Raw genomic sequence first — 26,975 nt, 5'->3', positions numbered from 1 at the left:
ATAGCCACTGTAAGGGGAGAAAGCATGCCAGCATCTGGGGAGGTATCCAGACCGATGGCTTTACCCAGTTCCCGGACCCAGACCTTAGAGTCTTCCAGCTGAAATTCTAAAGGGTGAGCGCCCCCTCCATACTGTCAGCAAATTTGTCCCCATAAAAATAGATCTGATCTAGGGCCCAAGTTCCATGCCAAAGCCGGAATCTACACTAAGCAATGCATCTCCAGGTCTGTGTTGGCAATAAGTATAGGATTGACAGCACCTGCAAGCCCAGGCTACATCAGGAGCATCGACCCCGGAACCATGGTCAGGGAAGGTCCAAAGGTACGCCTGTCGCTGATCCGGATCCTGAAGTAGATCCCTGGGTTCCCATCGGAACCAAGGCCGAAACTGCTGGTGTGGAAACTGAAAACCCCTTCCAACCCTGTGTGGCCCGAAGGCTCCCCAACAAGGCCAGACTGCAGAAAAAAAAAAATGAGGTGCATGTACTTCTGACCCAGAAACAGCTCCGGAGGAGGCCTTGAGCGAGGACACTCCTCCAGCATCGACAGGACCTACAGAGTGAAGGCAAAGAAAGCTTGTGCTTCTTTGACTTCTTGTGCTTACCTGAATGACCTGATGATTTGGACTGGGACAAGGATAAGTGGTGACAGCTCTGCAATCAGTCTCCAGACATTCCTCTTGATCGAGACAGCGAGTGATGCGGAGCAGGATGCTGGGCCATGAGTAGCTTCAGGGACCGCTCCCCAAAGCATTTGGGTTCATGACCCCGGCAGTCATAGCACAACTTCGGGTTGTGGTCATGCTCCAAACACCACAAACACACCAGGTGCAGATCCCTCACCAACATCATGCGATGGCAGGAGTTGGAGTTTGAAGCTGATCTTACGCTATATCTCGACACACCAGAAGTAAAAAAACCTTCAACAAGGTTGAAAGGCCAGTCAAAAAACTACAGAAAGGGTATCTGTCAATCTGCGTGTAGGCTGGCACGGAAAGAAAAGAGCTGATGTAAGCGCGCCGGGGTGGCGCCTATATATATGACCCGCGATGTCTTATATAGCACCCACTGTGTCAACAACAGACACCACCAAAACCTCACACAAGGGTACTGCTCAAAGAAAAATCTCAAGATCCATACTGACGCCATGGGGAAATTCTGAGGTAAGGAATCTGCAACTAGAAGTCTCTATCAGAAAAACCATTTCAATTAAGCCCTCATTGACAAAAAAACCCAGTTCCGAAAAATCATCAACAGTTCGTCTGTATGGGTTCGAGGTGCACAACACTGAAGATAACAGATGTTTACAAAGGCCCCCCTTCTACAGTTGATACGCTCAGGTCAAAGGTCTCAAGGAGCAAGATTAGAGGCACTGAATAATTATGAAAGGACTGTAGCACTCCCCATGCAGTGTCAGTCAGGCTACAGTTATTTAAGACCTGTTAAGTCCCTCATTCAAAAACACTAATTAAAATCCCTAAGGAATGTGTCAAGGAGCAAGTGGCTGAACAAAAATGAAAGTTATTTTGGTGGAGGGATAAATGCATGGTGTAAATGCACAGGAAAGGGCGCAGGGCTGAGTGAATCTATATAAAAAATGGAGAAACCGGTCTTCATAGAACCATTACTTGAAAAGTCTAACAATGGAAGATTCCCGGGGTGACAAAAAGAAAGCTTGAAAGAGAAAGTAGGTGTTAAGGGTGTCCTCGAATCTACAAGAGCTGTCAGTAAGTGGCGTTGTGACCTCGTTGGACTCCATTCTAAATCGGTGACAATTTTCGCGTCATTTTCCTTTTAAAAGTAAATTAAATTAATTCTTCGGAAAATGTGAACTTTAGACAGAATTTAACTTACCGAAAAGGCATGTCGCGATAATACATTTTTCTATAAGCAGCATTTTATTACTTGGGAAAGCTTTCAAACATCTTTCCATTTCTACGTGGCAATTTTAAAAGGTATATAAAACAATGTGCATGTTAAGCCCTCTCCAACACAAATTTGTAATATGCAGCAAACTTAATTTCCAAATTGTTGTTCAGTTGGCTTTGCAGTATTCTGAGGAATGAACAGGTTTAAAGTGACAAGAAAATCAACTGGTTGACAGCCCGGATACTAAGGACTTTGGAAAACATTGGGTGTCAGAACTGCATATTGGAGCAATAGCGGTAACATCATGCAAGAGACCAACAATACAAAAAATACAGTTCTAAATCATGAATAACTACAAGATGATTGTTCGGGAAGCACAAATATACCAAAGACTAGCTACTTCTTTCTGGCCACACTGCTAAGATTGAAGTAATTCAAAAATGTAAAAACCAGTAGGATTTTTGTTATATTTCTGCAGGTGAAAAAAGGTTCAATAAGACCTCAGAAGACTGTGGAAAAGAAAGTGAAATGTATCAATTTAATTCTGAAAAAAATAAAGTACGTCGAACTGCAATGACCCGATTTGTAAACGGTTGTAAATGTTTGAAGCCCAGCTCACTGAAACATGTGACCCACTGCTCGGCCTGCATACACATCCTGAACCGATCACTGCGCGTCGAAGGTCAATACCTCAGCCACCAAGTTCCCTGACTCTTGCAGGTTTACTGCTCCCCTGCAATGTCTCAGCTTCCGTTTGCATGACTGCCCATGAAACCACGCATGTACTTTGCCCATAAAGACTCACTATGCACGTATCCACATCGCCCAATCCTGCAACTCCGCTGAGCGGTCATTACAAGAAATACATACTTCAGTCAAAGCAATGCAAATTCCAAGCTTATATTTACAGCAGTTGCTTTGGCCCTACTTCAGGGCTAGTCATTTCTTCTTCCTTTGATGCTTCTGCAGACCTACTGCCGACACATACATGTCAAAAAAAGTACATTTGTAGGAAAGACCAAAACATTCAAAAACTCTTGGAATGTAAGAAATCAATTTCCATAGCAAAAAAACTGCTGCACATTCTAACTTCCCTATCTGCACATGCGTCCTTGGCAGGCATTAGACCCATGTGGATCAGAAGCCAGGCATCCCACAGACCTAGATGCCTCAGATGTAGGGTTGTCATAACCAGTGTTGAGTTGTTCATGGAGTGTAGTACGTGATCGTCCATGGCCCCAAAAAGCTTCATATCCTGCAATAATGGATCAAGTCCAGCCATTTCACAAAAGGCTGGCTAGACATGGTGGCATTCCAACAAACAGTTAAGTCTAGTGCTTAGAAGGGCATGCAGAGATGGCCTCACCCACCCCTATTTTTGTACTTTGTACGGACAGACTTTATTCAATTTCCATACTAGGATGCTGGAATCAGGGCACAAGTACTAAAAGAAAATAAGTGGGGGACTAACTCAGTTAGGCAGCATGCAGGGGACATCACGGGAACATGACATCGCACATGGCATCCCAGGAAGTGGCATCACAACCCATGACTTTACAGGAAGTGATATCACAAGAAGTGACATCAGATCTTATTACCTCACATACGTTTAGCATGTCTATCATGAGGACATTTGAGCGCGTTACAAGTATAGTGCAAACACTCCTGATTTAGGTAGCGGACTCATGCTTTTGTAAGCTTCAAATAGGACAATTTGCCTTTTGTCTGCGTATGGCTTCCTTTACCCAAGGACTGAACAAACTAACTACGCCACCATCCTACTCCAACAGGCATAATATTCCATAGGCCGCACATTTCCATGTCGATCTGATTGCTTTAGCTACCTGCGCTCTCTAGAGATGAGGCGTTCTCCCATGCAAAGTATGCTTACTCAGCCCTAGCCCCCACTTAATGTGCCTGTAGTGGGCACCTGCACTCATTTTAGGCGATTTGGGCTCATTTATCACCAAAACCATGACCTAAATCAGGACAGAAAGGAAAGAAGGAAAGAAATATAGAGCAATAGGAAAACATTGATGAGGGCAGAAATGGGGATAAAAAAACCTGCAGGAATAATTAAGTGTAGAGTAGTGAAAGAAAAAGATTATGGCAACCTTGGCATTCGGCAACAGAACCCGAAGAAAAAAAGGTTTGAGGCTTTGCAGTTATGATTTTATAAATTACACACTGTCCTCCAAATTGTCACCTCCACATTTGGCAGCAATCTCAAGTGTTTATTGTTGGCATAACTAGATCTGAGCCACCCTCACATTCATGAGCATAACCTGACAGCTCACCCTGGAATCTGTACCATCAAAATATCCACACAAAGAATGGACCATACGTTTCAAAGTAAGAGGTATCAGTTCCACATCAAAATGAGCGTTTTCCACCCAGTATCCAAGGATGAGAAGGAAATGGTGATAAAGGTAACTCAAGAAAAAGTCCATGCAACTTCAATCATAATTAGAACTATCAAGAAAATATTGGCCTTCAGAAGGAAATACGGCTAGACTGCATAGAAAAACTATCCAAGTGGGGAGACGTAGGAACAGCGAGAGACACCACAGACTATGGCCAGTAATCAGAACCTACACTACAGTATGCTTGCTAATAAGAACTCTGCATATCCTAGACATGTTACACTGCCCACATGGTGCATCTGAGATGGCCTACTTGTTTACAGTAACAGTGACCTGCGGGCTCACCTATTCAATGTAACCTCATCCCCAAAAAGCCAGCCCTAAGTAAGCACACATGAGCTTTCATTTCATAAACAGCTTAACTCTGAATTACATCTGTCTCCCAGACCTAACAGCATCATAGTAACAAAGCTACCCTCTGTTATTTTGTTACAATACAGTACCCTGCAAACTTTGCAACATTGCTGCAGTGGGAAGACGTGATAAGGGCAAAAAAAAAAAAATAAAAAAAAAAAAAAGACCCTCATACCCCAGCAGGGTAACAACTTGGTAAAATTCAAAACAGCCATTTTACAGCACTCGAATTTGCAGAGCTACAAAAAAGTAACTTGTCTTTCTTGCAAGAAACAGCTCTTCAACATATAGTGATTGCAACTGGTAAATAAAGCACATAATTTCAAATGTCTTGAGTCTTGAAGTCATTGTGTTGTGACAGATTTAACCCCTTCGCTGCCAGGCTTTTTCCTTTCCTGTGCCAAACTGTTTTTGGCTATTTCAGGCATTTTTCGGATAGGCCCTCATAACTATGTCCACATAAGCTACCCCTACCAAATTTGCATCCTTTCAATCCAACATCCTAGGGGCGTTCAGGAGGTACCCAGAGTTTGTAAGTTCCCCTGGAGGAGACCAAGACATTAGCCAAAATACAGCAAAAATTTCGTCATTTTAAAAATAATGGCAAAAGGGCTGCAGAAGGCTTGTGTTTTCCTTCCCTGAAAATGGCATCAACAAAGGGTTTGTGGTGCTAAAATCACCATCTTCACAGCTATCAGGAACAGGCAGACTTGAATCAGAAAATAACATTTTTCAACATCATTCTGGCACTTTACTGGGACATACCCCATATTTACTATTTTTTGTGCTTTTAGCCGCCTTCCAGTTAGTGACAGAAATGGGTGTGAAACCAAAGATTGATCCCAGACAGCTAAACATTTCTGAAAAGTAGACAAAATTCTGAATTCAGCAAGGGGTAATTTGTGGAGCTCATACAAGGTTTTCCTACAGAAAATAACAGCTGAAATAAAAAAATATTGAAATTGAGGTGATAAAACAGCCATTTCTCTCCACGGTTTACTCTCTAAATTTTTCCTACGATGTCAGATTTTCAAAAGCAAAAAACCATTACATCTGCCAGACTCTTCTGGTTGTGGGAATATATAGGGCTTGTAGGTTCATCAAGAGACCCTAGGTACCCAGGGCCAGAAAAGGAGCTGCACATTGCAATGGGTTTTCATTGTATACCAGGTACACAGCAATTCATTTGGTGAAATATAAAGAGTAAAAAACAGGTATCAAGAAAACCTTTGTATTTCCAAAATGGGCACAAGATAAGCTGTTGAGAAGCAGTGGTTATTTGCATATCTCTCAATTCCGGGGTCCCCATACTAGCATGTGAATTACAGGGCATTTCTCAAATAGATGTCTTTTACACACTGCTTTACATTTGGAAGGAACAAATGTAGAGAAAGACAAGGGGCAATAACATGTTCTTCTATTCTGTGTCCCCCAACTCTCCCGATAAAAATGGTATCTCACTTGCATGGGTAGGCCTAGTGCCGGTGACAGGAAACGCCACATGGATACATCACATTTTTACATTGAAATCTGATGTGTTTTTTGGAAAGTGCCTAGCTCTGGATTTTGGCTTTTAGCTCAGCCGGCACCTAGGAAAACCTACCAAACCCAGACATTTCTGAAAACTAGACACCCGAGGGAATCCAGGGAGGTGCGACTTGCGTGGATCCCCCAGTGTTTTCATACCCAGAAGGTATAAGAGGTCGCTCCCCTTATCAACGTAATAAAAATAAAAAAAATCCCTGGTGTCTAATGGCTTCTGCCCCCCTGGGGGCAGATCGACCTAATATAGTCCGATCTGCCCCGAGGGGGGGAGCAAAAATGGCCTTAGAAAAAAATACCCACATTGGGGAGTGACCCTTTCCAAAGGGGTCGCTCCCCTTAAGCCCATTTTAAAAACATACCTGGTGTCTAGTGGCTTTTGCACCCCCCCTCCCCCAAAGGGGCAGATCAGCCTAATTAATATAGGCCGATCTGCCCCCCTGGGGATGGGGGGGCGGAGCAGAAATAGCCTTAGAAAAATATGCCCCCATTGGGGAGTGACCCTTTCCAAAGGGGGCGCTCCCCTTATGCCAATTTAAAAATAAAATAATAATACCTGGTGTCTAGTGGCTTTTGCCCCCCCCCCTTCCTCCAGGGGGGCAGATCAGCCTGATTAATATAGGCCGATCTGCCCCTTGGGGATGGGGGGGGGGGGGAGCAGAAACAGTCTTAGAAAAAATGCCCCCCCCCTCCTTGGGGAGCGACGACTTGCCTAAGGGGTGGGTCCCCTTCTAAAAGAAATAATTAAAAAAAAACATCCCTAGTGTCTAATGGCTTCTGCCCTCCCCTGGGGAAGATCAGTCTAATATAGGCCGATCTGCTCCCCCCAGGGGTGGGGGAGGCAGAAAATACCTAATTAAAATATTGCCCCCTGGGAGTGACCCTTGCTTTAGGGGTCGCTCCCCTTATACAAGCAAGCAAAAAAAAAATCCCTGGTGCCTAGTGGTGAAGGGCATTAGCGCTCCTCCCATGCTCCAGTACGAGGACATAATGGTTACTTCCTCAGCACAGAACTGATTAAATACTTCTGCACAAAAAAGAAATATTTGGGTCATGGAGGACCAATCCAGATTATGCAGGCATTCCTAACTTGAAGTGAAATATGCACACTCTAACCTCACTCACCAAGAATTAAAGAACATTCACCTTTGATGTGAAATAGGAGAAATAATGTTATGTCCATTTAGTGGCTGCATTGTACAAAGTGAATGAAGGAAACCTGTGTGCTGCCCATGACCTTTGTATGTTAATTGGGTGCTGCAGTGGTTACTGAGAGTTGTCACCCTGTGCACTGCTATATCAAGAAGAGGACCCGAGGACTGTCACCCTGTGCAATGTTGTGACCTGAAGGGGCCATTTACCTGTGGGCACTAGTACAAACCCCGTATGCTAGGAGGAGGGTTTCGCTATGGAGCAGTGTGCAGCTGTGAAGGAGAAGCAAGCAATTACCCATGGAGGAAGAGCAACAATTCACTTACCCAAAAAACTAGGATGACCCTACACATGCCTCTGGATTCAGGAAGGCTTACCAGGTGGGTGGAATGTGTGGACACCTACTACCATAGGATCCAGACTTCTGCCCACCACCGGGCCACAGACACCATGGAACTCCGTACCTCCACTCCAGCAAGAGCAAGTAAGACTGTATACTGGGCTACAAGGCATAGGGGGCAACTTTTGCTGGCTGACACAGTATGGTGTGGAGGCACTAAATTTCTCAAAGACATCATGGAACTTCCAAGACGAACTCACTAGTGAGGCCTAGTTGGAATGATTCCTCACATGAATGGGAAAATAACCATGATTATCTGACATGGAAGTGGGACCTGAGAGCTGACCCGGGAAAGCTAGTGTGCTGACTCAACTGTATATTTGTACACAAAATACATAGGTGGATGTATGGGATTGCCCATGCACCACCCATATATGCTTATTTGACGCATGGTAGTGCAAGGCAGTGCAATTTTTTGTTTTTTTGTTTAAAGCTACACGAGAACTATCCTTTAAGGCTATTTTCTATGTGTGCTGCAGAATGCATCATGCATGCAAAGAGGAAAAGAGTAGAAATAAAGACATTTCTCCTTGTTACACCAACCTCAGATAGACTCACCAGTTTGGTGCAAATCTGTGTTTGTAAGTCTTTATAAATATGGGTTTGCGTAAAAAAATACATGGGTAAATGCTTGGGAACGCCCAAGCATCACCCATGCAATACCTACCTGATGCAAGGTAACACAAGGTAGGGCAATGTGCTGCCTTGCGCTAGCTTTTTTTTTTTTCTTTCTTTTTTATACAAAGCCATGAAAACAGAATGTGTGGCACTGTAAATCCTAGAAGAGTTTTTACATCATGTTTGTGCCGGAAAAGGGAAGGGACGCAACCCCAGCACACAATCTGAGCCTTAACGTATACATTTTTATTTTTACATTATGCCACAAAGAAATTGGCAAACGGAGAAATGTGACAGTACGTCTATTCTGCATAATTGGTTGCAAAGTCTGATAGGGTTAAGGCACCTGCTGCAGAGATTTTTGTGTTCCAAGTACATCTGAGGGAATAATAATGGTAAGGTAACTCTGGTGGTTAACGCATTTGCTGGAAAGATCTGTGTTTTGTCTAGTCCCAGTTTTGACTCAAAATAGCATAGAGGGTTAATGCATCTCCTGCAAAGCACATCATGTAAAATGCAGAAGACAGATTTTTATTTAATGGAGATAGTTAAGTGGGTTACTATTTTTAACAGATACCTTTTTGTCACTCACAGTTGCATTGTAATCCTTCTAATATAGCGGAGTAAGCTACGAAGGGTTATATGTGACTCTTAGAACTTGTAAACCTTACTGTCTTATGTAAGATATCCTGTACACTGAGTTACAAACTTGTATGATTGTCAATAATATATGTGTGAAGTAAAGTGCTTGCAATGGGATGAGAAATGCTGTAAAAGAAAGAAATAGTGGTATTTAAATTATTCTGTGTAAATACTGCGACAGGCCCCCCAACATCTGACATTCTTAAAGTTCCTGCATTTCCCTTATGTACAGCATCCATGCCAGTAAGCCAGTAAAATCTCCCACTTCCCTCCTCTAAAATGTTGTCATGTATGATACAGTGACTGAACAAAGTCAAAAGCCTGCCTCTCAAGTACATGTAAAGGGTTAACGAGATTTGTGTTTTTGTTTCCCCTTCACTGTATTCGCATCTAGGTGTGAGGCTAGCCACTGATTCCAGTCAAGATACTCAAACGAAAGAAGGCCAAATGGCCCCTTAAGTTCAGCCTTTGTTATGGGCTCAAATGGAGTCTGAAATAAGAAAGATCCCACAGCGCCTGAAAGTTGTTGCTCGGATCCAAAGCAAACACCATGCAGGTGCTTCTGAATGAGTCGCAGGAGGGGTTCACAATATTTTACACTAAGGTCTAGCCTCCTGGCAGGGTGGATAGTGTCCACCCTGTGAAAATAGGGGGTGGACGCGGTCCACCCACATCTAGCCCTGACTTGTGCCTTGACTGCAATCAAGTCACCAATTCAGGACACTGCTGACTAGGTACATGACTTACATTTGGCTTAATTGTATGTAAAACTGTCATGCAGATATCCTGGCAATCTAGGATGACTCCAGCCCTTATTGTTCGAACTTGAGATTCCCCTTGCTGAGGCTCATAGGAAAAGTACATTTTGAGACCTCTTGTTTCCCCATACAGATCTCTTAAACTTCCCCCTACATTACTCAAGGGAGCACTGAAGAGCTTAGCTCAAATAATGCTTCTACCTCAATGGAAATGGGAACTGAAAATAAATTCTCTGTCCATCTTGTAAGGCATCGAACAAATTCTGCTAGTGTGCCCTATGAACATGGTCAATACTCATTACTATAGGCAGATTAAGCCTCTTCGCCAAATTACTCCTATGTAGTCAAAAGATGCATTGGCAAATTTTCAAAACTGCTGCAAAACAATGCCAAGTAGCCTACAACACAGGAATAGAACAGGGAAAGTTTTAATTCAACACTTGCACGTATGAATTGGGTATCAATTGCATGGCGAGCCCATTCTTGGCTGTACCCAAGGCTTTTTCAAGCACCCGTTACTGACTACTAGATGCAAAGAAAAAACTGTGAAGACTCCATTCCAGTGTGGATGCAAGAATCCTCCTCCACAGGCTGCCAGATCAGGATAGAGGCGCACCAAAATGCCTTCAAGTTCTTCAGGATATTTGAGGTATAAAATACTACCTATCTAAATACAGTAAAGAAATAGTGTGCTGAAGCTAGATTATGGTCGTTGACACAAGACCAGCAACTCCAACTAGATCAGAGTGATTACTGTTTACCAAGTCTAGCTGATGGACGGAAGCACATGGGTATAATACAATACAGGCCAAGATGATGTTGAAGTCTGATTAAGATGAAATGCAGAAATTTGTACAGCACAGAAAATGTAGAATCCACATGCTGGGACAGGAATGTCCCCTGAATGGTGTACAGTTGTGTACCTTGCATGCTCAACTGAGTATCTGATATGTTTCTTGAGTTTTGTCCCCTTCCTCAAACTAATTTAGCCTGTGTGAAAGCCTAGGCCTCTCCTTGAACTGAGATTGGTTGTGGACCGGGGGAGAGGTCACCAAGCAAGTCCTCAGTAGTGGCAGGATTGTCCCTGTCACGGGTTCACACATGCAGTACATAGTGATGGCAGAACAATGTTTTAGGTGTTGCATTTTTTTTTTTTTTTACTCATTTGACAAGAATGGGAACGAGCTTGTCCACTAACAAAATGTTCTACTGCTAACAGCTCAGAATCCTAGCAACAAGATCCTGTGCACATGGATGTATACATGTATGCTAGTGAGCTGAGGTATACAAGTGAGAGCCTAAAAGAACCATAGTCATAGACCTCTGGGTTCCATTTTGGCAGGACCTGACCTGTTCATGTGCATAAGATGGAGATGCGCTTTCTTTCCCAGACAGTTAAAGTGTACTGCTGACATGACTAGAGAGATGGAACCCAAGCAAGGAAGTGAGGAAAGAGGAGATAGGTTTCACTTTAAAAATCTAATTATGTTCTTTCTGATACAGAGGGCTACTTATTAGTCCTCCGGAAACTGCCATTTCACGGATGGTGGATGTGGATAGAGGAACTGCAGTTTGTTGCCAGGGTATGAAGGGTCCTTAGAAAAGTAGCAGCCCTTTGCCCCTTTTTCTGATCAAGGCCAAGTGTAGCTGTAGACAGCCAGGTGCAAGCCACTCACCCGTCTGAGTTTGTTATGAATGCTCCAGCTTGGAGACAGCCCTGCGGTTAAGAGACTCACTTAAAACAAGGGCTGAGGCTGGAAGACAGACTGAGAAGGATACATAAAGAAAACAAACCCAAAACTGTTCTGAAAAGGCAGACATAATACAAATCTCTTGTCTGCCATGCCTGTATAAAAGTGGGTGCTGCTCACTCGTTCCAGTTCCAAGTTTTTTTTTTTTTTTAAATCAACAAGGGGGTGCTCCACAGAGTACCCAGAGGTCCACTGCACAACCATGACCGGTGTTTGCCCAACAGCCAGCCCAGCCAGCTTCAGAGAGGTGAAGGGATCTCACCTGTAACGCTATCTGGTGAAACTACGTGACTTGCCTTAGGAACTCAAGAGTCCTCCTTAAGCACGAGAGCAGGTGCAAGCCATCCTTGCTAGAGGAGATGAATGGTGGTGTGTGGATAAGAAACTGCTGCAATTAGAAGCCCCCTACATCCAATCAGCGGCATAAGAGACCAGTGAGAATATCTGGGTTACTAAATCTGGAGAGTATGTGCTTGCTAGGAGTCTGTTGTACCTGTCCTAGAGAATACACCACTGGGACTCCGACCATTAAAGTACTGGCAGAGGGTAGAAATGCTATGAGGGGCACCACCTTGAAGCATTGGACTCGCCTGTATATCAGGCATCTAAGACATTTTTGTGTAATGTGTACTAATGTTTGTGTCTTCCTGTGGGATAACAACGATTTTTCTTTCCAAAAGAGAAGCACTGGGATGGACTATCAAGTTATTGTTGAGTGATGGCACAGTATATTGGTAAATGCGTATTGATGAGTGCTGAGCCTGTGTCCCCACACAATAACCTTCCTGAGAAGCTTGTGACTGCTCGCCCATCACAGAGTCAAGTGCTGAATTGGCTGTACTTGGCCTAGTTTGCAGTCTCATAGGTAGGACGGATCCTTCGACAGTATAGACACGACCCTAGCCTGCACAGCTGTGGCCAATAGCCCAGTGTACACCCCTATCCGTACTTGGTCTGACATGATGTGTGAGAACAACTAAAATTATTTGATTTGGTGGAAAGCCGATTTTATATCACAAAAAGTGATCTACACTCGAGTCGAAGTGCATAGATGTACATAACCAAATTCAAGAGCACAGGACACTGAATTGTTGAATGCTTCCATTTTACCTTTAGAACAATTTAGTGAGCTGGCTGAAACTTTTATGTTTCCCCATAACATGCTGCCAATCGCAACAATCGAAGGAAACCAGATGTAGGGAAATAAACTCTCCTAAAGCACTCATGCTAATTAAATTAGAGAGGGTTGAATTGCTACTAAGGAATACAGTAGATTTATGGCCGTGCTAATTTATGTATCAGTAATCCGCATAGGAAGATTAAGACTTGTGTAGAATTAAATTAATGACACTACAGTAAAGGTTCCCTAACGGAAACAGGATTCATGAAGATTTCCTTTCGAAGGATGTAAACCCTCACTCACCAGCCAGGTGGCATGCTTTATCATAAGGCCCCTCCTCCTCCCCTAGGCATGGGCTACAACCCTGCTTTGCAGGGAAGCTCTTGAAGTGTTCAAATCGCGGTCCCATGCGAGTGGAAGGGGCTCAAAAGGGATAGGTGAACGCTCGTGTAAGTGTAGAGAGATGTAGAAAAGTGATTAAAAATCTCCTGTGAGGATTGATTTACTATCTTCCTGTTTCTAGATGGGCATAGTTAAAGTAAATAATTCAATAAGATCCAGCTGAAAAAAAAAAAAACAATGCCAGGATTTCATAAGTGTGCCCATGCGGCTGCCTACAAAATGACACTCACTACTGCCTATTTTGTTTTTCTTTTGCCAGTGTTGTACTATATTGGCAACTACAGCTTCGACAAAAGGCATTGGCAAAGCCAACAGGTCCCAAAGGTGAGATCTACTGGGTTTGCCAATGCTCGCCTTATCTCCACAACATTTTCTTTGGTCAGACTTTGAGGGCCCAGAACCTGCCCCGACACTGCTATTGGGCTTTACTAGTGCAAACCATCCTGCACCTGCAAATACAGCCAATACTTGAATAGCAGTTAAACCCAATCAAAAATGGCTGTCTATTCGCAAGCACAGGGTGACATCTTTCAATGCCTTTTCCTTTTGTAAAAACAAAGATGACTGCATAGTCGCCCATTGTCAAAAGCGTTTAAAAAACATTACAAAAATAATTTCAAAATTGTCATCCATGCATGTATATGCTACGGTTTTTTGCAATATAGCATCACCAAAAAAAAGGCAAAAACAAAGCCAAAAGGACGCAGCCAATGCCAAACCTACTGGCTTTGCCAATTATTATTTTTCTTGCATAAATGCTCACTTGAGTTCTGCAACATCCTCCAGGTTTTCCTTGCAATCTAAGATCGGCAAGATAGTTCACCATTGGTGAGTCAGTGGACTGGTGGACACCTGTAACTTATCAGTGGTTCTCTTGCAGAAGTACGAAAAAGCAATTTTAAGTCCAAGTTTCAGTGTATGTGTAATTGACGAATGGGACTCACTTTTTTTTCCCCAAAGTATTATTTAAAATCTGAAAAAATATCTGTGTGCCAATTCAACAGTTTTTTTTAACTGAAGGGGGCACATTGTCCTTTCACAAACTTCTCTCCTTGTACCTGCATTCTCATCTTTAACAATAACATTCATGGTGTTTACTCTGTTTCATCCCCATGCATTCTTGCTTTAAACTTCCATTGGGAGACCCCCCTTCCACACAACCAGCACCTTCAAACACACCTGCCTGTGTGCAGAGCTCCGATTTCCCATGTCCAGGTGCGAGTAAATCTAGCCCAGTCATTTGTTTTGGATTCGGAGATTTTAAATCCCAATTATATAATAGGACAAACAGTACAAGAAGAGACAAAGCTGAGAATAAACCTTTTCCGATTAACTGTTTGTGTAGGGGAAATTTGTGAGTGGTGTGTGGGAGCCCAAGGCTCCTTTAAGTTTGCAAACTACAGGACAGAAACAGAATTTGCATGATACGCTTGTGCCAAAAGAGATTGGCTGCAAGGATGCCAAAAACAATGGCATTGGCGAATAGAAGTGCAAGTGGCACCTAACACCATCGGCATCCAAGCAGATGCGCTCTGAAGGATCACCTCCATCACCAGAAGAACCCAGAGGATCCACCTACAAACCCAAGGAGATCATCTGCAGTATCCTCCAGGGCTCATCCCTCAGCCCCACGCTCTTCAAAACATATGACCCCGCTGGCCAACATCTTCAGATCCCATGGTCTCAACATAATTTCCTATGCAGATGACACCAAACTCATGCTTGCACTCACCAACGACCCCTCCACCACCAGAGCCCACTTCCACAGATGCACAACAAGCATCGCTGACTAGATGAAGAACTGCCTGCAGATGAACACAGAAGTACTGATCTATGGCAACAGCAGCAACACATGGAACACCTCCAGGTGGCCATCAGACCTAGGACCTGCACTCACTCCCTCGGACCATGCCAGAAACCTGAGAGTCATCATTGACGAGGTCACCATTAAATCACAGATCAAAAGGGTCTCCTTTGACTGCGTCCTCACTTTGCACGTTACATAAATTCTTGAAATGGCTACTCCTACACACAAGATATACAGTGACATCACCAGCTGACTAGTCTAGGGCAACACACTGTCCGTAGGAATCGCTGCACACCACCTACAGAGACTTGAGACCAACCAGAACGCTGCAGCCAGACTCACCCTCCAGACAAACCCACATCACACTCCACCTCAGGCAACTCCACTGGCTCCCTGTACAGAAGATACACCAGTTCAAGCTTCTGACCAACGCACACAAGGCTCCACACAACAAAGGACCCACGTACATTAACCACTGCCCGACATTCCACCAACCGTTGAGAAGACTATGCTGCCTCCCTTTCATTTGCCCATGCTCCCCGCATCTACTGAAGTAGAACTGGAGGACACTCGTCGCACCAAAAACCTTGGAGAACCTCCCCGTGCACCTTCGGCCATCACCTCACTTTCGGAATTCCAAATGGCCTGAGTGTTCGAATAAGCCTTCAGGACCTGCAAGCACCTGGATACCCTAATGGGTGATTAGCCACACTTTATAAATCATGATTAACTGACCCTAGTGCAGACATTTTCATCAGAGACTAATGTAGCTTTCCTGTTCCTGCATGGGTCTGGGTGGTGTTGCATCCTGAAAACCCAGTATATGGAATTTCAAATCAATTTGTAATAGATTTATTTCCTCCTATCCCAACATTATATTTTCACAATATTAGTTTGTCATGTTTTGTAATAAATCATAATGCCCTTAAACTGTGCAACTGGAGTGCTCACGGGCTACTGAAGCCTTTAGAAACTGGATTAGTGCATATCTTTCTTGTTTTACAAAAGAATAGGGTACTACTTACATCTATCAGCCCAATAAAGTCGTGATCCAGTTTCTGCAAACACAAGTCCAACCGGCATTTTCAGCTTCTTCCATAGAACCTTCCTTCTGCTTCCGTCCATTGAGGCGCATTCTATCTTCGGAGCATTCTTTTGGTCTTCCGTGCCCAAATCAGCATAACACATGACACCGGTGGGTGGGTAGAGCACAAGAGCGGACGGGCTGTGGAGTCCATCGCTGACCAGCACACCTGTGTACATGCTATTGAAAGTGGCAACCTGAATGTATGGTTTTCGGGTACTTATCCAATATATGTTGCCACTCATCCAGTCCACAGCAAAAGATATTACTGTATCATCCACCAACAAGACTTTTTTCCAGGGCATAGAACCAGGGTCCTTGAGCTTTGACGATCCAATAAAATCACCTTTGGTGACGGCAAAGTAAAGAGCCCGTTCCCGCACAACGTAGTCCAAGGAGGACATCGCGTTCACATTGTTCAGCTGGATATTGTTGTGGTCTGGTAGAGATTTCCTATTGGAAGCAGGTAGTTTTCTCAAATAAATCTACAAATAAAAGTAAATATATGAGTCAATCACAATATAGGAAACTGGCATCTGGAATATCAGAAACCATTTCTAACAATGAATATAAATAACGTACACACCCGTGCCCAGTTGTTTATTCCACAATTTTCAGTTACTTTACAGACGTTCAACTTACACGTAACTTTTCAATTAGATTTTTGCAATGAAAACTACAGGTATTAAAGTTGATTCAAATTCCTTATGCATTCGGCATTACTAATGCTTGCTAGTTCCTGGTCAAGGCTATAGCAAGAGCTGCTTCTTACCTAGGCGGGGGTCGAGGGGTAGCTAGTCGTGTCTTTGCATTGGAGCACTGTTGACAGTACTTTTGCCATGCCTTCACTACTGCCCTGGAACAGTTTTATCAGGCTTTTTTTTTTTTTTTAACACTCTGTTCTCGCTGGATGTATAGTGATAAGATAATAACTTGGACAATAGGAGTGGGACAGAACGACGCCAGGAGGAAAGCGTCCAACACCCCTGGCAATCATTGTAAAATGTTAAAGAATTACCGTTTTTCCTATTTACATCTTAGCTTATATTATCAACACAGTGACGGGCTTCCCGTATGGATCAGCACACATTCAATAGCCGTTGGTTAGAGAATCAAGTCCATTAAATGCGACAGCAGCACAAAATATATATTAAAAAAAATAATTGCAAGAAAGGCAATGTTGCTCTATACATCACAATCAATTCGTTAAAAGTAAAAATATCTGTGGCACATAGTGTGCTATTTTGTAAAGAGGCACATGACAAAATCCAATTTTTGTGGCCAGAGGCTAAGAAGTCTCGAGATAGACTGATCCACTAACGGTGATTGCAGTGCAGCTGTTAATGTAAAGCTTCTTGAGCTAAGCGTAATGGCATTTCATTGCTCTTAATACATTAGAAGAAAGAATTGGTATGAGACCAAAAATTATACTAAAGTGCCGAGTCAAAGTGTTGTGCACTATTATTAAAAATGCAAAAAAAAAAAAAAAATTCTCAAGTAACTGCACTATAGGATTCTTTTGCCCAGATCAGGGTGTAGACACGGAGTTCCTGGAATGATAGGGAAGACAAAATTCAAAGGGGTGGGCGAAAGAGGATAAGAAATTCTAATTACAAACAGTGATTACGGAGCAGCAGTTATTAACTTAAGGCTTCTGGAACCAGGCTTAATGGCATTTCATTGCTGTTATTACAATCTGTATGCTTAAAGTGCTGAATCAAAGTGCCATGCGCTAACAATTGTTAAAGGTGCTAAATATTCACAAGCAAAAATGCTAAAGTACAAGTTACTTACATTCGGTAACTGTACATCTGACATGGTTGCAGATTCCCGATCTAAAAATTCCCCCCCAGACGTCAGACTGGATCAGGAGATTTTTTCTTTGAGCAATATCCTTGTACATCGTTAGGTGGCGTTGGTAGACTCCGCGGGCGTCGGTGGCATAGTAGCTGTGGTGATGTCAGGAGTAGTACATAGATGCCACCTCAGCGCAGTGACGTCAGTTTCTTCTCACGACCTTCCAAATCAAAGCGCAGAGCCGTGAAGAACACTGAAATTGGTGTCCCAGAGCTAAGGCCCTGAATGGGGAATCCCTGCCCGTTGAAATCAGTTCACAAGTGGGGCAAATGGGTGGGTTGGTAAGGAATCTGCAACTAGAATATGCCTCGACCAGATATATAATTACCGAAGGTAATTAACTTGAACATCTGATAAGCGACTTCTAGTTGCAGATTCCTTACCTTAGAATAGATATCCAAGCAATGCCATCCTCTGAGGTGGGCTACGAGCCAAGATCATACTAGAAAGTCCTGAAGGACAAAACAACCAAAGTAGCTATCCGTACAGGCCTGACTGCCCAGCCAGCAATGTTTAGTAAACGTGTGCAAGGATGCCCACGTAGCTGCCTGGAAGATATCCAGGAAGGAACTCTGCGTGCTAATGCAGTGGAAGCAGCAGTTGCTCTGGTGGAATGAGCACGCAAGCCCTCAGGGGGTTGCTTCTTTGCCAAAGCGTAGCGCATTTTGATGCAAAGTACCACCTATTGTGAGATGGTATGTTTTTGCACTGCCTTCCCTTTCTTCGCACCCACATATCCAACAGAGTTGATCGTCCACCCAGAAATCTTTAGTACGAATGAGATAGAACGCCAATGCTCCTTTTGGATCCAGGTGGTGGAGTCTCCTCCTCATGAGAAGGATGTGGAAGCGCGTAAAAAAGCAAAGCAGTGGACTGGCCTACATGAAAAGGTGTAACGACTTTGGTAAGGCAGGAAGCCTTAGTGCGTAACACCACTTTGTCAGGGTGCACAGACAAAAATGGGGGCTTAGAAGATAGAGCCTGAAGCTCGCTCACTCTGCGAGCAGAAGTGATGGCAACAAGAAAAACTGTTTTGAAAGTAAGGAGCCACAAGGGACAATTGTGCATCGGCTCAAAGGGAGCACACATTAAGTAAGGACAAGATTGGGGTCCTACTGAGGCATGATAAACAGAGTGGGAGGAAACAAATGGGTGAGGCCCTTAAGGAATCTACTAACAATAGGAGTCTTAAAGAGTGAAGGCTGATCAGGCAAGCTAAGAAAGGCTGAGATGGCCGATAAATAGCCCTTAAGGGTGCCAAAAGCAGAGCCTTCTGGGCCAAAGAAAGAATGAACAAAAGAACCTCAGAAAGAGGAATTAGAGAGAGAATCAACAGATTTGTTGGTACACCATGCCACAATTTATGCAAACGGCAGGCGTATACCGTTTTGGTGGAGGGACGCCTGGCTGCCAAGATTACCTCACAGACTTCGGGTGGAAGGTCAAGAGCCGTCAGCTGCCGCCGCACAATCTGCACACATGAGGGAAGAGATGGGATAGCTTCAGGTGGAGAACCGTCCCCCTGTTGCTGCGAAAGAAGATCCTCCTGAAGGGGAATTCTGAGGGAGGATTGGTGACCATGCTCATTAGCTCTGTATAACATACATCCGGGCCCAGTCCTGAGCCACCAAGATTACTTTGGCCCAGTTGTTCTTGATCTTCTTGAGAACTCTGGACAGAGGTGGTATAGGTAGGAGTTCCACTTGATACTAAAAGCGTCTGAGTGAGTGTGCCTTGGAAACACCAACGCGCAAAACAGCTGACATTGCGCGTTCTCTGCAGAGGTGAACAGATCTAACCAAGGCTCTCCCCACTGCTGAAAGACCTTGCGCCACCTCTGGATGGAGACTCCATTCGTGATAGGCTATGCATCAGTGGCTGGGTTAGTCTGCTCTGGTGCTCGGCAAGCCTGCCAGATGTTGAACCACCAGGGTGATGTTCTGATGTGCCAGCCACATCCAGAGGCACATCGCCTCCTGAAAAAGGGTCCAGGACCCTACTCCACCCCGGTTGTTGCAGTACCACATGGCGGTAGTGTTGTCTGTGAACACTTGCACTACTTTCCCTTTGAGAGAGGGAAGAAATGCTTTTAACACAAGCCTGAATGCCCAGAGCTCCAGAAGACTGATATGGAGCACACACTACGCCACAGACTAGAGGCCTCTGATCTCCACCTCTCCCATGCGGCTGCCCCATCCCAGAAGTGACACATCCATCACTATGGATAAATTTGGTTGGGGAAAGGAGAGGGATCTGCTGTTGACTCAATGTGGATTTGAAAGCCACCACTGCAGGTCTTTTGCAGTCCCCTCCGAGATCTGGACCATGTCGTAGAGTTTTCCCTGATGTTGCACCCCCTGGAACTTCAAGTCCCACTGCGGAGAACGGATATGCCATCTGGCATGTGCCACTAGCAGGATGCAGGAGGCCATGAGACCCAGCAGCCTCAGAGTCAGTCTCACAGAATCCCAAAGTAGAGGCTGAAAGATGAAAATCATAGCCTGAATATCCTGGACTCGCTTTTTGGTGCACTGTGTCCAGAACAGCTCCGATGAAATGGAGCGTCTGAGAGGCAGTCGAGAGTGACTTCTGCACGTTTATAGTGAACCAAAGCATATGAAGGAGGTTCGCCGTAGTCTGAAGGTGGGGGAACAACTTTCTGGGGCGAGTCTGCCTTCAACAGCCAGTTGCCGAGGTAGGGGAAGACTGAAACCCCTAACCTGTGCAGATGAGAAGCAACTACCATCATCACTTTCGTGAACACCCGAGAGGTGCTGACAAGGCCGAAAGGGGGAACGGTAAATTGAAAATGCTCGTGACCTACCACGAATTGCAGGTAACGTCTGGGCAGGCAGCATGGGAATATGGAAATAAGCATCCTGCAAGTCCAACTTTATCATCCAGTCTCCTGTGTCCAAGGCAGACAGTACCTGAGCCAGGGTGGGCATTCTGAATTTCTCCTTCTTGAGAAAGATTGAGGGCCCGAAGGTCTAGGATAGGACGCAAGCCCTGGTCTTTTTTGGGCACCAGAAAGTAGCGGGCATAACAACCACAACCTACTTCTGGCGCAGGGACCCTCTCTATGGCTCCCTTGGTCAGGAGAGCTGTGACTTACTGGTGGAGAATGTGCCAAACAATCCTCCGATACACAGTTGAAAGATGGAGGCATGGCTGGTTTGGCAGACCCTAAGGGGAGGGATTAGCCCCTTCGAACAATCAGTAAAACCCACCTGCCCATAGTGATTGGATTCCCAGTGGGGCAGGTGATTGCGCATTCTGCCACCAACTGGACCAGAGTAAGGGGACAGACTAGGAGGGTTTGGAGGCTGCAGCAGGGGGACAGGTGGGCAGGGATGGACCGGGCAGACCTCTGGTTCCCTGTCCCAAGACCAACTGGAATTCTGTGTCCCCAAGTGCACAGCAGCTGAACAGCATGGGTGGCACAGTGGCTGGGAAAGGGACACAACAGGGAACCCCTTCTGTTGTGACAAAATTAGGACTGTTGGGGATGAGGGGCAGTGGAAAGGCCGAAGGGAACTAGCCATAGTCCAGGAGTCCTTGAACCTCTCCAGCGCCAAGTCAGCCTGGTCTCCAAAATGACAGGAGCCATCAAAGGGCATGCCCATAAGGGTCTGTTGGACATCCCCTGAGAAACTAGATGTTTGTAACCAGTAGTGGTGCCTCAAGGCCATTGTCATTGCAAACGATCTACCCAGAGAGTCCGTGGTGTCCAGCCCACATCGGATAGTGAACCTTGCCACGTCTCTCCCATCGGTGACCGCTTGGAAGACGATAGCACAGGCTTCCTCCGGTATCTGCAGCAGAACTTTCATGACCGAATTCCACAGTGTGACTATAATGGCCCAAAAGGCATGCAGTGTTCACTGACTGCAGTGCTAGACTGCAGGAACAAAACTTCTTCCCAAATTGTTCCAGCCTTTATGATTCCCTATTAAGAGGTGCAGAAAAGAAGGTGCCAGAGGATGAGGATGCCTGGATTACAAGGCTCTCAGGCGTGGGGTGTTGGGACAGGAATTTAGGGTCATTCAGGGTGGCCCGATGGTGGCGTGCGATTGTCCTACTCACAGGAGACCCTGTGTTGTGTCTGGACCCAGTACCCAAAAGGACATCAGTGAGGGCTTCATAGAATGGAAGAAGAGGCTCAGAGGTGGAAGCCTGTGGTTGAAGCACCTCCATCAGGAGATCAGACCTGACCTGAACAGTAGGCAGCTCAAGGCCAAGGACCTCAGCCGCCCCCTACTGACCACTATGGAATAAGTAGCTCCCTCCTCATAGCCACGGTAGGAGGAGACAGCATGCCAGCTTCTGGAGAGGTATCCAGACCACTGGCCTCACCAAACTCCTGTGCCCAGTCCATGTTAGAATCATCCTGGTATTCATAAGGGTCCAGGGACCCCTCCAATTCTTCCTTGAATTCAAACACAAGAATAAGGGTCAGAATCCATCCTGGGGTGAATAGGCCCTACTGAAGGAGGTGGCGTTGGCCGACCCCGTTCTGACTCCAAGTCGTCAAGGATCAGGATTGGGTTGACGTCAATAGTGGGCACCACCAACATTGGGAGCATCGACATTCGAACCTGCGCCGGTGAAGGTCTTGATGGTACGACTGGTGTCAGTATGGGTCCGAGAGCAGATCCAGAGGGGACTTCAGTGGCCAGAGCCACCTATGCAGAACCTGAAGGCCCTCCAACCAAACCCCCTGGGCTCGAAGGTGCCCTAGCGGGGTCAGACTGTCCAAAAATGAGGCGCATGGTCTCATAGAATTCCTCAAATTGGGCATGGGTTGCCCCAGCTCCCGGAAACTGCTCTGAGGCAGCATCTATGTTCTACTGCCAATGTCATCACGGTGACTACAATGCAAAAGATGCCCACAGAGTCGACCAACACCACCTAACGACAAGCAAGGGTATTGCTCGAAGAAAAAACATCCAGATCCAGTCTGACACCTGGGGGAAAATTCCAAGCTAAGGAATCTGCAACTAGAAGTCTATCAGTTAGATTCTTTTACCAACATCAGACTCTAGACAGTGAGAACCTGGAATGACAGGATAGGCGAAATTTAACAGGGGATAAACGAGAGATTGTAAAAGACACGAGTTACATACCTGTGATACTGACATATAGCCCTTAGTTGATTGTAACTGTCAGTCATAACACAATAATTTTCCCTCCAATAGTATTTGGAAGCAGGGCTTGGGCATCTGCAACACCATGTGCCTGTCTTGTCATGTGGCGGCTGCTACTTAACGGGGGTGGCGGGGATTTAAAAAAACATTAAAAAAAAATAAAAAAATACACTTACCCATTCCGTCTTGAGACTGGTTCCATTTATCCTCCGTCCCCTTCCTGACTACCAGCAGCACACAAGCTCCCAGTCTCCCCAAAGACTATCACAACGCTGCTGTCACCAGCGTGACAGCAGCGTTGTGATTGATCTGAGCAGCCTGGTTCAGCACTCAGACAAGGACTAATAGCCTGTGCACGTTCTCCACCCAGCTGTGCAAGACAGTCGGATGGAGAAATGCTAAGTGCGCATTTCTATTTGGACAGCCCAACACTGCCAGCCAAACCGTCATAAGCATTTATGATGCACAAACCCCTCCTCCCTGTGACACAGCCCAGTCCCCCTCCTAACCTGGCTCCGGATGAAAAATAAAATGATAATGTGTTATTTTATGCTTCTTTTCTTTGCACTGCTCACTCAGAGCAGTGGGGCAACGCTCTGCCTTAGCGAAGGAGCTGACTCCCTTGAACAAGTAGCTTCAGCCACACCAAGCAGGTTTTGGGCACAGTCTTGAGCTATTATCTGCACTAAGTGCCCCTGCGCCCAGATCCTATTGGGCAGGCCCTGATGCTCCTGCTCAGACTACCCACTGGACACTGGTCAGTGACTACTGGGCTCGCTGTTTAACAGCGCTCAGCAAACTGTGGCAGCAGCTTCTGTTTTAGCATTACTGAATACTTTCACCTGTCAGCTCTCCTGCGGACATAACTTGGAGAGGTGAGCAATGGGAGTCTGCAGGTTCGGGAGTGGAAGACAATTATCAAATGCATCTAAACCAAGTGGCCATTTAAGTATCCTCAAGTACGTGGTGCTACACATCCAGATCTGCACATACATCATTCCCACTGCCTGTGCATTACATGTTATTTAGCTCACTTAAATTCAACGCCGTAGAACCGCAAAGGGGTTCCCAGTTACTCTTCCCCACCAAACCACACAGAAGGGCCTGCAACAACTTTTTTTTTCCAAATGTGTTGTTCGTATTTATCATATTCAGTCAGAATTATAGGCAATTCAAACAATGCTTTTATGGATATAAACAGAAGAATGCACCGAAACTTACTGCCCCTGTAGACAGCATGCATCTGTGCACAGTAGAGTTCGTGGTCCTAAGGCAAAGGTGTTTAAATACACTTGCACACCATTTGTTTTGAAAATATCTGTATAATGTCGGAGAACTGTTAGCGACCTCTTAACCACAAACATTTTTTCATCTGCAGTAAAGGGTTTCGCTAATCTCTACTCCCACAGTTCAGTTGTCATCTTGGAATAGTCACAAAACCATTAAAAGATGGCCACCTGACAAAACAGAGGATTGCTCAGAAGAAAAGAGGTTTCAAGCAGACACTGGGCTGGAAGAGAGTGAAGCACAGAAATACAGAAATAGGGGCAGGAAAGAGGGGATTAGAAGAGTGGTAGCAAGAAGGGACAGCAAATAGATCCACTAAGTATGCCAATGGAAGCAACATCTAGACATCAGCTGTGGAAAACTAACTCATTCAGCGAAAACACAGTGACACAAAAATGCTTCTTGGGTGGAACAAAGACAAGAATCAGTAGTAAAGCGATTGAATCGGGACTGACAAAGTAATCTAATTATAAGCAAGGGGAAGACTCAAAACCCAATTGAAGTTTATATTGGATATAATGTCAGTTTGCCTATAGACAGCTAAAACAGGCAAGACCTAAAATGTTCTCTTGTTGGATGAGCATTTCCTCCTGAACTACATCACAAAGCTACAAACCAACATCACTACAGTATTAAACTATCCCGATTTATAACTTGGACTTACTAGCTGAACTAAACGCGTCCATAAGGCGGTTTGTTTTGTAATGTGCATCATGAAAGACACTGCATTGATTTAGATTGAGGCAATGTAAAGTTCCCGATTCGCCTGAGCCAGAACCCATGTGCCCTTCTTGACAAAGACCCCCGGTTCAATCTCCTCCAGAGATGCTCCTAAACCTGCTAATTCTGCCTATGCATTTAACCAATTGTGTTATCCACACCCGGTTGTCCAATACATTAGCAATCACAAAAGTGCCAAATTCGTCCATGCGCTTTTTCTGTCCTTGGAAAGCAAGGTATGTTTGAGGGAGATCGAAGAGTGGGCAAATACATATGGTGAAAACATGAAGACAAGAGATGGAGGAAAATAAAATACCACAATTACACACAAGAGGAGAATGAAGGAGGAAACCACAGCTTATAGAAAAAAAGATACATTAAGAGAATGGAGCTGAATGGTAGAGAAATAGGATGTGCAAAAGGGAGAAGTAAAAATAGTGCTACAGAAAATGGGGTGAAGAGCAAGAGTGTGGAAAAAGACTGACAGAAGGAGAAAGCATGACCAGGTTAGAAAAAGGAGATACTGGGAAGTGCAGGGGGCAACAGGACTAAGAGGAGGGTTTAAGCAGTGAAGGTAAAGAGGGAGGAGGTTAGAAGAAGCGCACAAGTGGTACGGGAGGAGTAGATTGACAAATAGTAGAGAGGAAGAAAAAGCAAAATATGGAATTACAAGATACAATAAATAGTGGTTGTGTCAGGAAAGATGAATTGACTAACTCATTACCGAATTACCGAATAGCAGCAATGTGTTGTGTTTGTGAAGAATACACGGCAGCAATTCTGGACTCATCTTTTGAGTGTCAGTGAATCTTGCACGGTCTCTACAATGACATTTTCTATGCGAGTAAGGCACACACAATCTGAGATCCGGGAGAGAACAAACTGCCTGCTGGAGATGAGCAGTGAGACACAATGAAGGATAAGCTGTATAGGACAAGGTAGACTCATGGGGAACGAGCTCCAATGAGTACTATGTGTCTGCCTAAACTGTTGCTGAATCACAGCAGTTTATTGGACGAGGATTGCTGTTGCACTGGCATCTGCTGTTGCCACCATCTCTCTGGCACTTAATTTTAGATGCTACGAATCTGAGGTTAGGTAGACAGGATGATGCCACTGTAAAAAGGTGTTCGTCTGCCACGGGCGTAAGCAGCATCTACACTGTGCACTTGGCTGCAATTATTTACTTTTGTCAGCCTTTTAGGAATGCACTGACGAAAACTAGAGTCTAAGATTGGAAGGGTAACTTATTCCTTTCCCCCTCCAACCTCAGGATATAGAGATTTTTCCGGGTTCTATGTCGAAATGTACTTTAGGATTAAGGTTAGTTTATCACAGAAAGCGGTGCAAAGGCCTGGCTTAGCGTAGGCCTACACACCATTTATCAAATATTTCAGCTTCCAGCAAAATAGACCTAGTACTACAATAAGGTACCAGAGACTACCAAAATATTCCCTCAATGCTCAAAGAAAGCAGGACAATCTCTTATGATGGCAGGCGAACACTCCCCTTCCCACACCTCTAATTGTATCACCTTACTCCAAGGTCCACTTTTTTAACATGGACCTGAGAAAGAGAGAACAATGGTGTGCTTCTGGCGATTGCAGATAGGACAAAAAGCTGGTTTCTAAGAATGCAAAGGAACATAGTGGAAAACATGTCCACCTGCTAGTAGTTATTGAGGAACAGATTGACTATTGAGGAGCATCTCTAGAAGCAAATGCCATAAGTATTCCAAAGTACCTAGTGGCATTTTTTGAGAAAATGAAATCAAGGACTGAGTTTCTATTGGATAATGGTTACAGAGATAGAGCAACGCTTCTTGAGAAGGTGGGATCCCTCACTGCAAGTCACCAGTCAAACTTGGTCCTCAACCAGTCATACTGAATCACTCCAAGCATGAGGTAAAGCCCAGGGCTCCAAATGGCCACTGAGAAGACAGACCCAAAATGCCTACATCTCTGGAATCAAAGACACTTGCAGTAACTCCACTGAAAATTCCTACATATACGAGCATACAATGGAGAATGTGACTCAGTCTGGT

General features: G+C 44.8%; 1 protein-coding gene across 1 annotated transcript in view; it reads right to left on the bottom strand.

Annotated features, from left to right (window-relative positions):
- LOC138298467 (low-density lipoprotein receptor-related protein 2-like) overlaps nucleotides 1–26,975 on the bottom strand; it is a 1,267,625-nt gene that overhangs the window by 327,999 nt on the left and 912,651 nt on the right. Inside the window, exon 28 of the mRNA XM_069236878.1 lies at nucleotides 15,862–16,405. Within this exon, the coding sequence (XP_069092979.1) occupies nucleotides 15,862–16,405 (544 nt within the window). The remainder of the gene's footprint in view (nucleotides 1–15,861; nucleotides 16,406–26,975) is intronic.

This window comes from Pleurodeles waltl, chromosome 1_2 (genome assembly GCF_031143425.1).
Source record: "Pleurodeles waltl isolate 20211129_DDA chromosome 1_2, aPleWal1.hap1.20221129, whole genome shotgun sequence".
Lineage (NCBI taxonomy): Eukaryota > Metazoa > Chordata > Amphibia > Caudata > Salamandridae > Pleurodeles > Pleurodeles waltl.
Note: the sequence above shows the minus strand (reverse complement) of the source record. Positions and strands in the feature narration are given on the sequence as shown.